At 32.9% G+C, this 17,787-nt stretch overlaps 1 protein-coding gene across 1 annotated transcript in view; it reads right to left on the bottom strand.

The window, feature by feature from the left end:
• LOC125067075 (homeobox protein dve-1) overlaps positions 1 to 10,872 on the bottom strand; it is a 77,259-nt gene extending 66,387 nt beyond the window's left edge. Inside the window, exon 1 of the mRNA XM_047675458.1 lies at positions 10,684 to 10,872. Coding sequence (XP_047531414.1) covers positions 10,684 to 10,773 — 90 coding nt within the window. The 5' untranslated portion in view covers positions 10,774 to 10,872. The remainder of the gene's footprint in view (positions 1 to 10,683) is intronic.
• Between the last annotated feature and the right edge of the window lie 6,915 nt (positions 10,873 to 17,787).

The raw sequence follows: 17,787 nt of genomic DNA, 5'->3' as shown, positions 1-17,787 counted from the left end.
TTTTATAAGTACTAATCAAATTCATTGCATAACATTTCCCGTCTTAATGAATGTGAATAAAAACTCAAAAACGCTAGTTGAATACGTATCGTTAGTGATGTATAAATTGATTTGCATAGAAATGTTTTTAACAATGGATTAATAATATCGGCTTTAACTTATCGCTAGCTGTCGGATGTGTGTGCACGCTATGTCTGCGCGTGTGTGCGTTTCCGTCATTTCCCTGCGCAGGAGTCGTCGATCGCAATGATTGCTCACGCGTTTCGCATCACTCACCCCTACCCTCGGGATAACTCGTTTACTCACAATTTACATACTTACCGATGCACTCTATATTTTTTTTTTATTAAAACGTTAATCTATAAAAATGGTTCCTGCAATCCATTAATAGTTATTGCCGTTAACGTATGCGCGTTCTTATAATATCGCATCACATGATTGTTTTTCAATTATTGATATTACTAGTGTAAATAAATAATTAAAATTTGTTTGCTTAATACTAAAAGGTAACATAACAATAACGGACAAATAATTATTTTTGTATTCGAAATTTAAAAATTAATAAAGCATACTGCTAGACAATTAAGCATTACACCCGTATTCAATTATACTTAAAGTCTACGTTTAATTTCACAATACAAATTAATTCAACGAGCGGTAACGGCGCAGGCGCACATGGGCTGGGCGTCGCCGACTCCCCATTGTTTATCCCACGATTAAAACCAATTCAAATACTAACTCGCACTCAAAAATTAAGCTGAAGCACCACTGAGGACCTATTGTTTTAGCCACAATACACACTTGGTGTGCCACCGCGATAACTATGAACGAAACAAATTTTGATCCCTCGTTTTATAGCGTGCCTTTATTATTATCACATTAAGATTATTGCCATATATTTCGAGAGAATATATGGCAATAATTATTATTATATACCATGCAAACTCCATACTCAATATATAATATGAAAAATTGACATTAATAGAAATTATAAGTATATTTAATATTAATAACGATTTTAAAATTCATAAAGTTTAATAATTCACACATAATTATAGAATTTAATTGAATTTAAAATATACAATAAATTTATTTAGATTTAGTCTTAGTAATAATAAAAGAAAATTACGTAACATGCATTGACTTAATATATAATTGAATACAAGCCGAATTTAATTCAATAAGTTCGAAGTAACTGTGGTTAGCTTTATAAATTTTCGCTAAATATGGATTAAATAGGGCATTGAAGCGGTGTACGCACTCTTCAGGCTGCGCTGGCGCAGACGACAGCTGACGGTGAGCTCTTATGAGAGGCGATTTTAGCAATTAACCACCCTGCCGTGCCATTGTGTATCTTATAGATGTTTATCAAAACCTTTTGTAGTTATAAAAGAACAGTATATTCGTACCTTAATGCTACCATAAAAACACATTTAAAACAAAAACAATTCCAAACTCTAATACTCTCACGCTCACCAACGCGCCGTATCATGTTGCCTCGTAATGGAAAAAGTGGTTTATAATCATAGCCAGCATACAATATTTACGCATACTTTATCGTCAATCAATAATTAATATCTGAAGGCTGGCTGTTGAGACGCTCCCGAATTTCGCGGAGAATGATGTGGAGATCGCGTTCGAGTAATCGAACCGGCAAAAAACAAAAAATGAAACAAATACGAAATACTCCATTACTGGCACGCGGGCAGCTATGGAGACGTTTTGCGACGAGATATATTGTTCTCTTAATACGTAGTGACCGAATTCAAAGGTGATTGGGGACAATTGTCAGGTAGTCGGTTCACATTTTAATGTAAGTCGAGAAAAACTAACCGTGTAATGTTCAAATGAAAAATATATGAAACGCTTGCTTAGATATGTGTGCAAAACAAGATATGTTATCCAAAAGATTTTAATGCGGTTATTATTAAAATGTTTATACAAAAACTAGCTTTCTGTCGCGGACCTTCTCTTACAAACGTGGGGGGTACAATTTTGTAACTCAGCCGTATGAGACAGTCATACGATACGACAAAAACTCAAAGGACACTTTCTGATGTACATTCTTTATATATATATATATATGTTTGGGTTTGAGTTGGAAAGAGCTACTTATTTACGTGTTGGTGGAAGAGCAGATTAACAGAGATCCGCTATCATCACCCGAGCCCTTAAGCTCCTCAACCACACATGGGGAACCAATCCACTATCAAAAGTATTCTCAAGGGTTAATGTCAGATGTAGTTGTGAAAAAAATATTCACATCCTTTCACCGGAGAAGCACAATATAATATTGTATTAAAATCATAAATCTTGATTATTGTTTGACCTTAGACTAAATTATTTTATCAGCAATTATACATATTTATTACTTTAGTTAATAGTTTATTTTATAGTTAATATTTTACGCAAATAATAGATACGATATTGCTAGTAAAAACATCATGCTTTGCGTGCAACTTAATATATGTTTCTTTTTTTAATTTTTCAGAAACTCAGAACAGGCAATTACGACACTAACAATTATAGAAAATTCACCACTTTAATAAATAATTAGCTTAAAATGTTATTTAATAGATTTTATATGTTGTTATCAATAATGATAGTTAAATTTTTTCGAAACGACTCCATATCGCTGTAGTTCTTATGCGTACACATTATGTATGCAGGGCGCGGCTGGCCGCAGGCCACGTCAGCTATTTGCTCGTGACCAGAGGGCTAAGCCATTCAAGGCTAAGACACGGGGGCCAGTTTTTGGTCGACTTGATCCACGACACCCCTGCGCCCGCGACGTGCCAACGCGCCTCACACGTTCGTCTCCCAGATTCAAGAGTGGTTGACAAAACCAATCGGACCAGTGTAACATACCACGCTTGCTCTTCGAAAATATATGACGTTCTTTCGCAGCTCCCCAAGGAGTTCGACCGCGGTTGGTAGCATTAGCTTCGATTCATTAATTACTCTTTAATGAATCGAGTTATTTTAAATACAGAATCGATGAAATATCATTCGAATTAACGTTGTATAGGCTTAAAATGAATACATTAACAATTAACCGACGCAGCTCCCGAGAACAGGTACCAACCCATTAGATTCCGCAAACGTTGTAATTCCTTCACCCTTATGATAATCTTAACAGTATTTGCGCAGATCTTGAGTACGTAAGCTCGTCCATTATTAATTGCACTTCTCAGGTGCGAAGATTATCCTTATTATGGTACCGCAGGGCTGACACATGCATCTCCTTACGCGATCCGGAACTTATCGGGAGGGTAGACTAAGTATCTGAACAGTAGTTAAATAAGCCGATTGAGGAAATCCCAAATTAGGTATGCTTAACCGATCTTCATCTCATCATTCCCTCTCATCTACCGTAAACTTTTAAATAAATGTTATGTACAGCCTATATTAAATCATTACGTGCCGATGGAAAATAAAATTGATATTATTTTATAATTTAATGTCACTTGAGCAATGTTGATATTAACTGAAAGTGTGCCATTCAAATTAACAGCTCGGTCTTTATTTTTCCTAACCGACTGACAAATAAGTTTTACTATTACAAAGGAATTTAATAGAGCGGATTAAGTAATAAGTATTTAAGTGAACAAAGATTGCAAAACTGCTAGGAATTGCGAAAGGTAAATTAAAAATCGAATTGGCTTTTGGTTCGCCGCACCGTGTTCAGGCGTTCCCCCCTCCCTCCCACTGTAATTGCGGGCGGCGCGCGCGCAGATTATCAGAAGCAAGTGCGTTCGATAACGCATGCGCACGAATGCATGTTATTAAATTTATTCCTTTTTCGCCAGAATCTGCATAATGAGGGGGGCAAAAAAGGCACGTAATCGCTAGATTGCACGTCGCCTTACCCTGGAGAAAGGCAATATATTGCTGCTGTAGGTACCTGTCTACATTTTGATGAATATTTTAAGAAGTGTTACACATTTTATTTTTTAGGTTAATGTGAAGCCAGACGATTACACGTGATTATTTCTTGTCATAGCGAGGCATCGACCGTCTTAAAGGCGATGTGTGTATGTTATGGTTATATTTTAAAGTAACGAAGATATCATGATCGCCTAAAGCTGGAGATCCTCTCACGTCAACATGCTAAAAGTGAACAATCGCATTACGTTTGCACGCACCCTTAACATCAATACAGTTTACATTGGGACGAACTCTGCATAATTGATATCATAATGTCTGATATTGATATTGCAGATTAAAAATATGTATCAGAAAGATTTACAATTAATTACGAGTATGAAACGCGTAAACATCAAAAATATGTGATGTTAGATTTATGACGTTTTGATAAGATATTTTCAAGTAACATATTATGACCATATTTAATATTCATAATTTATATCTATGTTACTCTAATGTTAAATTATAATCAAGATATTCATAACTGATTTATATTTTCTTCTTTCAGTCCAACCCTGGTTAGCCGTGGGCTACCGAAATTCCACATCCGCGCAACACACCGTTTTTTCCAACTCCTTATCTTTCGTCATTATTTAAAAAGCCTTATACTCCTCATATTTAATAATTTTACGAGACGTAACAGGGTTCAAGATCGTTCGGGAAATCAACTATACTTAAGGCAAATTTGCTCGAAAATTTATCAGTAACGAATCGTGGTTGCTCTTAATTTTCGAACATCATTAACGCGCAATTCCTCAAAGATGTGCTTCTGATGTTCGTGAGAAATTTACTTTGTAACAGGATCAGGGCACAGTAAAAAAGTTCCGCGCGTGTCGTCGGCAGCCGTCCAGCAAGTAGTCCGTAAATTATGGTTAGTTTTTGGGCACGCTCGCGCAATGCAGCCTCGCGGCTTTTCGCTTCGCCCTCCCGCCCCGCTGTGCCAGCCTCACCCGGTCACAGACCTCGCATCATTTCGTCAATCTCAACTACTTATCCGTCCGCACCGATCCCTTATATTAATCATTTTTCCAAAAAACGAGGCGCAATAAAGATCCTATCGTCTCAGCTGGGACCTTTGCGCGAACGCTTTCGAAACTTTAGAATTGACAAACCGATATCGCAACTTATATTTATCGAAGCATGTATTTTAACTATGAGCCGTTCATTGTACCGCCAAAATTAATCTCGAGGGTTTAGCTGCGTCACAAAGGCGGCATGCCGGCGCGTACGGTGGCTATTACGGACACCACTTTATAATTACCTTTTTAAATAGTTTTTTCAGTCACTCAACATATTAAAACGTCAATGTAAATAACTTGTTAGCCGCAATCTCATTTCTGGCCGATTGGATATTACAATAGTGTACGTGATTTGAGAAAGGTAACGGTGTCGCCGCATTATCCGCGAGATGGAGCCCATTAGCGGCGACGCAAGCGGCAGCCGGCCCAGCGCAGCCGCGGAGCGCAGCGCGTGTCTAACGACAAGGCTACTCGACCGACAAATAGACTTACCTATAATGAAATCGATTTGTTAATCAAAATATAGATTAATCTTTTCATGTCTATTACACAGTTCGATTCAAACATTCATGCCCAGTCTTAACTGATGGTTTTGGCCATGTCTGCAAAAACAGAATATTACAATATCTTTAAGTCAATCGACTTTGAGGCAATAAGAGCAAGACAACTTATTGCTGTGAGACGCAAAAAATATGATACTTCACTTGAAAACCATAAAAAAATGATCCGCGTCAAATATAGATCGATTATATTATCACAAAGAAACTGGCGCGCGTGGCGCATAATTAGATCTGAACCCGTGCTTTGTGCCCGAATCCAAGGCAAATTGAACCACGCAATATTTCACCTGACAGTGTCGTACGTGTGTAATTGCACGGATTTATCCACTGTAAACTCGAGTTTTTGTAGTACTAGTTTGGCACGCGCCCACTTTCTATGTAACTACCTGGAGATGTAATTTGTCGAGGTTTTTTTTTTCTCGATTAAAATTATCCGAGTCATCGTCAAACTTCCGTAACGGTGTTCAATAAGTAATGTTCACTTTAGACGTTCTATGTTTCTGAATATATATTATACAGACAAAATACAATAAATACATGATATCATTCAAACTATGATCCCCTGTCAGGACTTTTTAACTGCCAGTACATGATATTATCATGTATGCCAATAATGTGTCAATTTTAATATAAAATTTTGAAAATCAATAAATTCGTACCCGGAAGTAACTACCCAGATTATAATTACGATTATATTTTACAAAAAAATCGTAACAAATTTTATCCTTCAATATTTCAGCGGCGTTTAAATGTGAATGCATTTTATTATTTCAAACTATATATTCCGGGTGGCCACTATCAGTAATAGGTAGTTCTGAGTTATCGCTCGGAACCATAATCCGCGATAATGGATTAGCGCAATGGTGAATATTTATAAACACTAGGTATCGCCAAATCGGTTGAAGTCGAACGCTATTATGATTTTTTCTTCATTTATAGATTATAGCAATACAGAATATGGCCAGAATTCGATTATGTGTAGAACTAAAGCATGTGCATGTGTGTTTTTATACATATGTAGATGTGTATATAAATACGTGATGCTTGTTTCGTCTCGCATATGATAACTCAAAAGTAATTTCACCCGCTGCGTTATTGCACAATAACATTTATTTATTTATTTAACATTTTATTATATATATATATGTTAAATATTATGTTTTTTTTTGTAGGTAGACGTAACTTATGGATAGTTATAATATTTGATATATCTTTGCGTTCATATTATTAAAAAAAAAAAAAAAACGTAAATACGATTTTGAAATGCGGCTAACAATAAGACCTGTAATTACTGTAATTTTTTTTTATTTGAATTGAAGTCAATTCCTTTGTCCAACAACTTAACAAGTAGGTACCTAATTAAGCACAAACTATAAAAACAATTATTAAGAATATTAACATTATTAAAAATCGTGTTTGCAAATAATTCCTAGTATAACCGATAAATAATTTACTAATGTCATAAACCATTTACTTCCGACGCCGTTACTCAGATAGAAGCTAATTAATGTTATTGTTATATTTCTTTGGCTGAAGAATGCGGTTTATACAACCTTAACTATTTACGAAAAAAAAAGTGACTACTTCCATTTTCAAAACAAAAGACATCTCTATTAAAAACGTATTAAATGTTATTCATTAACGATATTTAATTGTATTGAAAGCTTATATGAGCTTATAAGCAAAAAAAACTAATAAATACGCTTTTTTTTATTTATTTAAAATAATGTTTCAGTAGCGTATATTTACTCGTGACATTAAAAAAAAATATAACAAAAGTTAAAGTATTTATCTGTGCACTAAAACGAATAAAGTATGATGTTGTATTGTCACCTGTACCGAAAAGTGCAAAATTTCAGCTCAATCCGTTGTCTCAAACTGGTTTAACGTGCAATTGCAGGATATGCAATATACACACACATACATAAGTACACACACAAGGTAAAACGAAATAAAAGAAGTAAATTAAATACTATAACGCAATTCGATATAATATCACCTGAAAAAAATCGTAGTCATTTTAAATAAATTATACTTTTCATATTGAAACGTTATCGCCTTTACATATAAAGAGCGATAACGTTCGGAAACCGCTGATGAAATATCATAGAAGCGTACTAAACATGTTTGGCTGCAAAGCCTAAAGTCTGAAGCATCAATTATGTCAAAAAAAATATCTTAGTTGCATGACTGGCGGGAAATGTTATTTAAAAAGTTTAATAAAATCGTTAGTATTATTATTACAATAAATACGAAACGACTTCCAAGAGACGCGAGTAACCTGTATATCTAATTCATTTCACGCAAAACAACAGCGAAACTAGTATCGATTAAAGATTATTTTAGTAGTTAGTAGTTCTTTGAATAAATGATTAATTTATCTATCTATTAAAAATACTGTAAACGTAATTATCTAATTATATTTGCTACTTTTGCTTGACATTGTACTTGCTTATAATTATAAATTATTTAATACAATTAACTAAGGTACAAAATAAAAATGTTAAAAATTCTTGAACGTAATTAATATAAGTAAGTTTTATTGTAATACAAAAAAAAATAGCAAATTAATTTTGTTTGGTGGGTAAATATCTAATAATTGTAATACCGCATAGCCGTAAATCGGTTTTAATTTAGTTTTTTTTTTTAACAACATTCAAGTATGGATATACTAGAACTAAATAAAACCGTGCTTAGAAGGATTTCTAAGCACGGTTGAAACGACTTAAATTTAGTTCTAGATGATAAGCCATATCCACCATTTAAAAGGAGTAATGTTCCGTTTATAATTGATTCAATTACTTGGCAAAGGCCTTTCTGTTAAAGATATTTTGAATTCAAATAAAAATGCTGATAGCTTATTATAGAACCATGTCCCATTAAAATTGCATTTCGTAGTGGAAATTAGTGTAATTAATACGTGTTAACTACTAATGTTAATATAAATTACTCCAGAGATTCATAAAAAATACCGAATTCTGACGAGAAGACAACATTAATCAAGAAAATACTTATGTATAGTCATCGTCTAATTTATTCCATTCATGTATTTGTTAAAGTAATTTAATTTCCGCATTAAATAATTATTGAACCATAGGACACAAAAAAAAACATTTTTTTTTAGAAAATAATACTAAGCTCAAGCCATCACTCCCTTCGTCTTGATTCTTAGGAGTATTCAATTGTGGCATACATCCCATGGTATATGAGGATGTTGTCCTCGTAGCCGAAATGTCTGTAGAGGACAGTCGTAAGGACTGACTAACTGCGCAAAATATCTTAGGTATATGTGTGCAACACATCTCTGTATTCCCTAAAAATTATAATCTGATGGAACGGCAAGCTGATACAGTGACACCCTTGATCACCCCATCAAGACAGGACAGCTTTACGCGCAATTCAACGCGCCGCAACGTCCTAACTGTGAATTTCTCCTACAAAAACATTTGGAATCTACTACCTAAGGCCTATATACTAGCCTAGCCACTAATTCTACTGTTAGGTACCGAGTACATGAGCACTGTTATACCTAAAAAAATAAAAGATGTCGTCTACTTTTTTTGCCTATAAACTAATTAAATTCGCTAATATACTATACATTTTTATTTTGTATCATTATATACTTCTTTGTTCAGGTTTATCTCTAATTCGTGTTATTAAGCCTAACTTATATGGCATTACTGCAAATATTTTATCATTAACGTAATGCACATCACATACAATACAATAATATTAAAAAGTTATTGTATTGTGTAATAATTATGAAGTGCAATATTTTTTTAATAAATGTTATTTCATAATTTTATGTTTAACGGTAAATGCTTGTATTAATATAAATTACTTATTAGATTAAAAGATTGATAAGAAAAATAAAAACTCGCAGTCCACCATAAAAATTTAAATTTAGATTGTTTTTTTTTTTTCTTGAGGAAGGTGTTCATGTATTGCACTATTCGGCCTTGTCTTCAGTATTAGTTGAGTTGACTAGATTATAAGTTTTAAACTGCTTATCAATGATTTTCGAACGAGATAATATAAATTCAAATTTATAATATAAGCACCATCAAAGTTTCCTTCTTTGAAAATATAAATAATACATTAACATTTTTGACAATATCAAAATATAAATGATAATATGTGAATAATATTTAAATTTCTTATCGCAAAATGCAAAAAAAAAATAACAAACATAGTGCCGTTTAGAAATATTTATCGTTTTAATGATAATTAACTACTCTGTCCTCTTCGAAAATGCTTTAATATGGATTACCTAACGACTTCCGATGATAAACTAGTTAACTGTATGAAATTAGATTCACTATCAACGGCTGTGACAGTTAAAATATTTAATGTTACAATAAAAAATAACCAAAACAATAAATCAAATTCATTGAAAACAATATATTATACAAAACTTCATTCAAATCCATTCATTTGTCATTCAGTTAACAATGTATAATATATAGATATATAGATATATAGATATATATATATATATTAGCATAATATATTTTTTAATTTACTATCAAAGGCGTCAAGGCCTTATTTATTGTTTAATATTTATTAAAATTAAAACAAATAAGAATCGATTCCAATTCAAAAACAAGCGAAGTAGTCTTTAATACAATATTTTATAGATATAAAATGTTACTTGTAATGAACAAAATAAATGAATTCGAATTTAGAACGATTTGCCTTATTATGTTAATAATCGTTAATTTAACGTAACTAAACGTATACGTCACTTTTAATAAATATTCAAGCACCAAATTTTGTCCGATAATATTTATTAAAGTGACCTTGTCCAAAAATCGATCAATACTGTTCAAATTAATAATTCAATTATGTATGTAAGTGTTTCATTATATTTATGCTAATTTTGGTTATCAAGATGAACTTGGCAATAGGACTTATTGTCCGAGTAGAACAATTAGACAAACTGCATCTATAATATACATCTTATTACTTCATTGTTTATAATTCCTAATTAGCAACAAAACAACTTAGTCAATATAATTATGACATTCAACTAACAGATTCCTTTCTATTACTAAACACTCTCTATAATATTTTATAAATATTTTCATAAGTTATCTTAACATAAAGAGTTCTCAGTATTATTAAATTACCGGCGATTTTTTTTTAGAAATTAATAATAGGGATATAAAAAAACTGACCTGTGAAAGATCGCTCGGAGCTTCCGACTTGGCGCTATTGGCCGCTGCCCATGCTTCCGCGAACGTCTCCATAGCACTCTGAAAGTCCATCTTGTTACGATTCACGACATCAACATACCGAAATTTCACACATGTGCCCGACACGGCGAGCAGAGTCAACAACTCAACACGTTCGCTCCAGCCGGCCGGCGGCGCGCTACTGGCGCTCGGCCCCGCCCAGCGAACCGCCCGCGTCGAGAAAAACCGATACCACCCGAGCCTCCCGTTTCAGCGCTTTTCTTTTTAAGCCGCTATTTTAACGAGTTTTTTTTCACCCAAAGCCCAGCCCACGGTGGTGGTTGGGCGTCCTTCGGATTATTTACACTTGTAATTCAGAGATTGCTACACTGATATTTAATTTGTTGTGCCGAGAGGGTGTTAGGCGTTATCTTGTTACGTGATTATGCTCCGAGATAGGCGTCTTTACGTCGGATCTCGTTACGTATGAGACAATACGCTCATTGTTATGATTGATATTATCGCCGTATCGGTGATTACAATAATTTCTTAAACGCATTGACGTTCGTCGGGTGCGACGCTGCGGGCATTCGACAGTTAATTAGGTCGTGAATATAGTCCCAATTTAGCAATTTAAAAAGCTATAAAAGTAGCTAATTGCAATATCCTAGCGAATGGCCGATGTTAGAAGGCATTTTTATTCATTAAATAAATCACGGCGGCTTTCAGACTCTGCGATGTAAGAAAAAATTGTCACGGCTTCCTATAATTTTGTACGTGGCCGTTTAAGCAGAATTACCTTCCGGCAAGCGGCATTTTATCTTAATTTCTATAGCTTTCACGATATTAACTGCTGGCTTTGACAAATTGTAATGTTCGACTTAATACTTAAATACTTCCAACGATTTTTATTAAAATATATCTTTTCGTTTTATGTTATACCTACATTGCAATATAAAATAGGAAAATATTTTAATAAAAGAACACTCACACACATATTTGCTTGCTCCATATGTTTCGTAATTGAGAGTATATTTTAAAGGGATACATATTTTTTTATTTTGACCTGGTCAAAAGGTTTAACAGAATAAATCGTAACAATACGTCATGAAACGCTTTAAATAATATCTAATCTAATAATATATAGGTAAGAGGTACCTCAGGAGATACATTTATGTGTTGGTCCAGTAAGTAGGGCATTGGAGCTTTGTATCGACCGACATTCTTTGTGGATAAAACAATGTACAACTTGGGTTCTGTGAAGTATCGGAGCGATTGAATGATGAACGAATGAATGAACGAGTGGATGTATCTACTTGATAGTCAGTGCTTTATGTATTTTCCTAACATGATTTATGAGAAATATTACGAAATGAATTTGTATATTTAAGAAATGTACTGCTATAAGCACTTTTTAGTATAATACGTTTCTACTAAAAATGGATACTATATTTAAATAGTTGCGTAATAGTTTTTTTAAATTATATATACGTATAAACCTACTAAAAAGAAAAATGCAAAACAATTAGATTATTTACTTATATCAAACGAGCGATCGTCATCTGCCACTAAAACGAAAAATTTGAGATTTTTCTCGTATATAGCATGTTCTGTAGATAGATAGTAGTTGTAATGAATATCCATGATTAGTTTTACGTATTACTGTGAATAACTGTAAAACAAGAACAAAGAGAGAAATTAGAAATAGATAGATGGGTGTGTGAAGGATGAGACATGCAAAAAGAGAATTAAAAAATGAAGGAGATATAAATGAAATGATGTCTTAATAAAATTATAATAACATAACGTTCTAGAATCCAATCTGTATTTTAGTTTTTTGTATTTTTTTTTAATTATTTTAATATTGGAATTGTATTGTTGCTGTCAAAGTTTAAGGAACGTAGATCGTTATATTATATTTTTAAATTGAAGATAGTTGAAGATGATTACGTATTGATTTAAAATTAGAATATTGGATTTCTCATTAATGAAATTTCGACATTTTAGCAAAGAGACATTTTATAAATATTATTTCTAAGAATACAATTACCAGCGTTCGCCAAAATTTTATAAAGTTATTATTTAAAAAAAAAAAACATATAATTTTTTTTTGGAGCGCTTTATTTGGGGCTCACCTTTAAAAAAATACAATTTTATATATCTACAAATATTGTACTGTACTGGATTATGCTGTGAACAACACCAGTGTTAATAATTTCAGCAAAAACTGTGCGTTGGAGGTGATTTAAAATTTTATTGAAAGACACACTTACCTAAAGGGTGTGGGTAATAAATAAGGATTATTTACGAATAGGTATATGATCTATTGGAAAATGTAAACGAACTAACAAACATAAATAATTTATTTTTATACAATAAATTAAATAGCGTTAAATAAACAATGTTACAGTAGGCATAAACGATTTAAGTAATTTAACAGAAAAAAATGCTCTATCTCTTTCTACAAGAGTAAAAAGTTGTAAAAATAGTTTTGATATATCAATTTCCTTCCTTCGATAGGTAGGTATATGTTATACACAAACAATAAAACGGTCGTATTGCCAATGACAACAACGTCGTATCGTCATGTCAAAGTTATGTTAAAAATTACTGACGTTCTTTTTGACATTTAAGTTTTTTTTATTGTAATAATGGCAAGGTATCGTCCGTCCAGCTGGACCTAATTGTTCTTATGTTTCGAGTCAATATATATATATTTTTTAATATTGATAGGGCGAACCTGTGTTTTAAAAAATAATTATATTGTATTTAAAATACTGTTTTAGATATCAACTGTTACGTTGCATTGTTTCAACATTGATTAATAAAATATACAAAATTTTTAACCAATCCATTGCCTATGTGACGTTGGCAATATATTTTCCGTTCAAAAGAAAAACGTCACAGTGATAGGTATAAAAAATCAATTGACTCACGATTGAAAAACACAAGTCGCCTAATTGTATGAACACATCTCGTATAACTGTACCCAATTATCATATGAACGAAATCTTTTATCTATTTAGCGACTCCCGATTTCTATTTTAGTAAAATATTTACTCACACACTTAGTATTGTTATTATTTTTAAATTTACATGCAATTTTATGTCTTATGTCATTGATTTAAGGTTCTCGTGTACTCTTTAAGAACAGCCCGCTTAGCTCCCTTAAGCAGTAGATCAATGCTAATTCACGCGCATCCTCCGGTTTTCCCATTGTCATGTTTTTGTAAGCGAAACCAAAGATTTTATATAATAGTTGATACGGAGGCCAATGACATATGGAGATTGAATCAGTTCACGTCGACACGTGGAGTTAAACTTGAACTCCTAACACGATTAAAGCAGTTAGCTACCTTTCTCAAGTTGATATATCAAAGAATTATACATTCATTATCCAAAATCAGCTAATAATATTAGTAAACAACATAGGTATATATATCCTTCCTTCTTTTATAGATACACTATTATCAATTTACCAATCAGTAGCTATATCTAAGTACTACCTAATTGTATAAATTATGCAAAATCGTTTTTTAAGGTAGTGAATACAATATATTGGTATCCTCTGTCAAGAAATTATTACCAGCGTAGTTAAGAAGTTGGCTGTGTTACACTCTCGTGACTCTGTAAATTAGGAAAGCCCTGAGCTCTCTTCGTTCGCGTCAGATTGTCATCCTAACGTTGCATTAGATGGAGGTCTGGTCTCCATTCTCCATTGGGAATGACCACCGTAACAGAAATCGGTCAGGAGGACAACGACATGCTAAATTGAGCTCACCCAACCCTGATCGCAATAAGTCGGTCTAATGTACTTAATAAAGATAGTAAAGATGTGGTTAAGGTATATTTTAGAATAATATAGATAGGTACCTACGGAGGTAATAGTTAAGAATATCATAAAAAAATTATATCGAATTTTGATTATGAGATTGATTCCAGTAGCCAAACTGTGTATAAAATAAAACATGAGTGTAGACTAAATTAAGTAAGGTAAGCATTGTGACGTCACAGATAACTCCTTTCCTCCGACTTTTTTTTTTACATAATTTAAATATAGATACAAAGGCTTGAATTATAAATTGCACACAAAATATAGGTATTAAGTGTTACAAAAGTTGTATTCTCATTTTATTTACTATAATTATACTTAAATGATATGAATACTTAAACAGTTATTTATAATGAAGATCAATTTGTAATCTCACGTACTACGTTTAACACAAACGTTGAAGTTCCTTATAAATCGAAAGCGCTAGTAAATTCAAAAACGAACCAACCTCACACCTCCTGAAGCGCTGAAAGCGGATTTTACATATAATTTTCTTACATATCCTAATCCGCCTATATCCGAGATACCAATAGCGATCGCTAGGCGTCGGCATTCGGCAAAGCCTCCTCCAATACGGGTGTGTTCGGGTTAGGTTTATCCTTTATCCGGTAGATTAGGTGCTCTCTGTCTGGCGGGGGGCGGGGTCGCGCCACGCCCACCGGTCGATGCGGCGACCACCGGCAGACTTGGCTCATTGTGCCGTTATCTATCAGAGACGCAGCACGCTCATCCGGCCGTCACAGATAAGCACCGGTAACTCTGGTTTGTGACGTCACACGACATGCGAACCACATACAGCCGTCGAAATCGACGCATGCCAACACGACATACGATTATAAATATAAAACTAAGAATTAAGATTTTAATTATATTCAAAATGTGATCCCGACTTAAATATTAAGATATTCGTAATAATAACGACCTTCGCTGTTGTGATATTAATATTAAGGCGGATATAATTATAAGCAAATACGTTTGAAATAAAGCGTTTCAAGTAGACAAATTGTTCGTGAATAGACTCGCAAATTAAACATTACACAATAATATAACGTTTTAGATTACTTAAGTTAATAAATAAACTCAATTATTTTTCTTATAAATTCATGAAGTAAATTTAATTGTAAAAGAAAAATACATTACCTTAGCTAGTTACTGAACAGACTTATTCTAATCTCCACGTAAGGAGAGCGCTTTACCGTGAACGAGTGGGTGACCACCCTCCCTCCAATATTAACCTACCATGCGATACAGTTTGCTTTAAACTACAATTAATAACATATATCCGACGAACATATTATTATATATCAATAAATTAATCTAAATAAAATAAAGTATACGTATCAACATACCTGTATATTGAATAGTGTATTAATTAATTAATTCCTGAAATAACGATTAAGTTTCAAATTAAAACATTACAAAATCGTATTCATTAGCTGATATCTGCTGGTAACAGGTGCGCGTTCGGTGTTGCTCATTACAATTTAAATTAATCAACATTCTAGTTCCTTACAGCAAAAGTACACACAAAAACCTACAGTACCTACTCTACTTTATAGTGAGTCACCTCTTCATAAATGTGTATTGGCTGATTTTTTAAATACCAACGTATGTTTCTAACACTTTCACAGTACAGTACCTACCAACCCTAGACACAATTACTAAACTAAACTAAACTTATTTGTATAACGTCTATGGGCGTACCAAATTTAAAGATTTTTAAACAAAGTAATATTTTAAACGAATTTCTAATGTGACCTTGCCTTAATGAGGAGGCGAAGTGGGAGGCAGGAGGCCTCCCTCCGATAGGAATTTGTTATCTTGGCAAAGTAATACGATGGAAGATTAATTCTTACGACATGATAGACGCTCTCAACTGATCTGAATATTGACTATTTATGAAACACGGCGAATACAAGTAGGATACGTATTTATTTTGTATTATAAAGCAAGAAACTATATTGAATATAATGACTATTGTGTTTACATATAGAGTATATATCTTGACTACTTAGGTATTATATGTAGGTATTTAATTATATCCATCTAGATATTAACTCTGCTTTAAAAAATAGAATAAAAAAGCATATGATTCAACACAAGATTATTAGATACTAAAAGATGATACCTATTGACAGGATATATTATATATAATGATATTTAACTAACATAACTTTGTATTTTAGATGTTTAAAAAGAGTAACGATTGAGTTTCTTGCCGGTAGAATCTTAATTCCGAACCGGTGGTAGGTATCTTAACTTAATATAAGTAGTTCTGAAAAATGACGATTCAAAAGTGCTTGTTAACCATACTTTAATAAAGTACCTATATTTTTTTTTTAATTTGAATTTGTTCTATTCTCAATTGTCTATGAATAGTACAACAAAATCGCTTTCTGTTTTTGTCTGTGTCACCATTATTTTCTTCTAAATCGTATATCTTCAGTTTTTTTTGCTAGAGCCACTTATTTATTTAAAAACTTCACTTTGCTTTTTTTATTAATAATATTGAAACCTTATATATAAAACAAGCCTATGTCCTTCTTTGGGGTTCAAGCTTGCTTCATACCAAATTTGCTTCAGTGGCTTAGCCGTTAACGCGTAACAGACAGATGACCCAACAGAGCTACTTTTGCATTTGAATATCAATATAGGCTTAGATAATAAAAAATTGTAAATCTCTACAGCGTGGGTAAGGTTTAAATTTAGAACGTAAGCAAAAACGAACATAACGTCGAGTAATCGTATAATCATCAATAATCCAAAAAACGCCAAAACGGATAACTATCGCTGGTATTCATACTGATCTGCAATTATGCAATGTATTCTCAACCTTACTACAACGTAATAGAGTATAAAGCTTAGACGAAATAGATAAGATTCGACTATATCGCAACCCGCTGTGAATTGGAGATCATCGATGGTGAGATTTTAGGATTATTATTAATGTTACGTCACTCAAATTCGAATTTTACCTGTGCTGGTGTTTCTGTAGAGTAAATAGTTGCTTTTCAAGGAAATTATTTAATTGGTTTAAACTTTTGTAAATATGGAATTCTAAAATCAACTCTACTTTAAACATTATGAAAAATTACATATATGGCTGTTTAGTTCGGATAAGTACTACGACGATTCCACGAGAATGGTTAGTCGACAAATTTCAATTGATATGGGGAGGTTTATTAATTTTTCCTACTATTTTGTATTACAAATCGTGTCCGCGTGGAATGGTGGCAAAAATAGCATTTTCCAGTTGAATCGTATATCAGATCTTC

This window comes from Vanessa atalanta, chromosome 1 (assembly GCF_905147765.1).
Source record: "Vanessa atalanta chromosome 1, ilVanAtal1.2, whole genome shotgun sequence".
Taxonomy (NCBI): domain Eukaryota; kingdom Metazoa; phylum Arthropoda; class Insecta; order Lepidoptera; family Nymphalidae; genus Vanessa; species Vanessa atalanta.
Note: the sequence above shows the minus strand (reverse complement) of the source record. Positions and strands in the feature narration are given on the sequence as shown.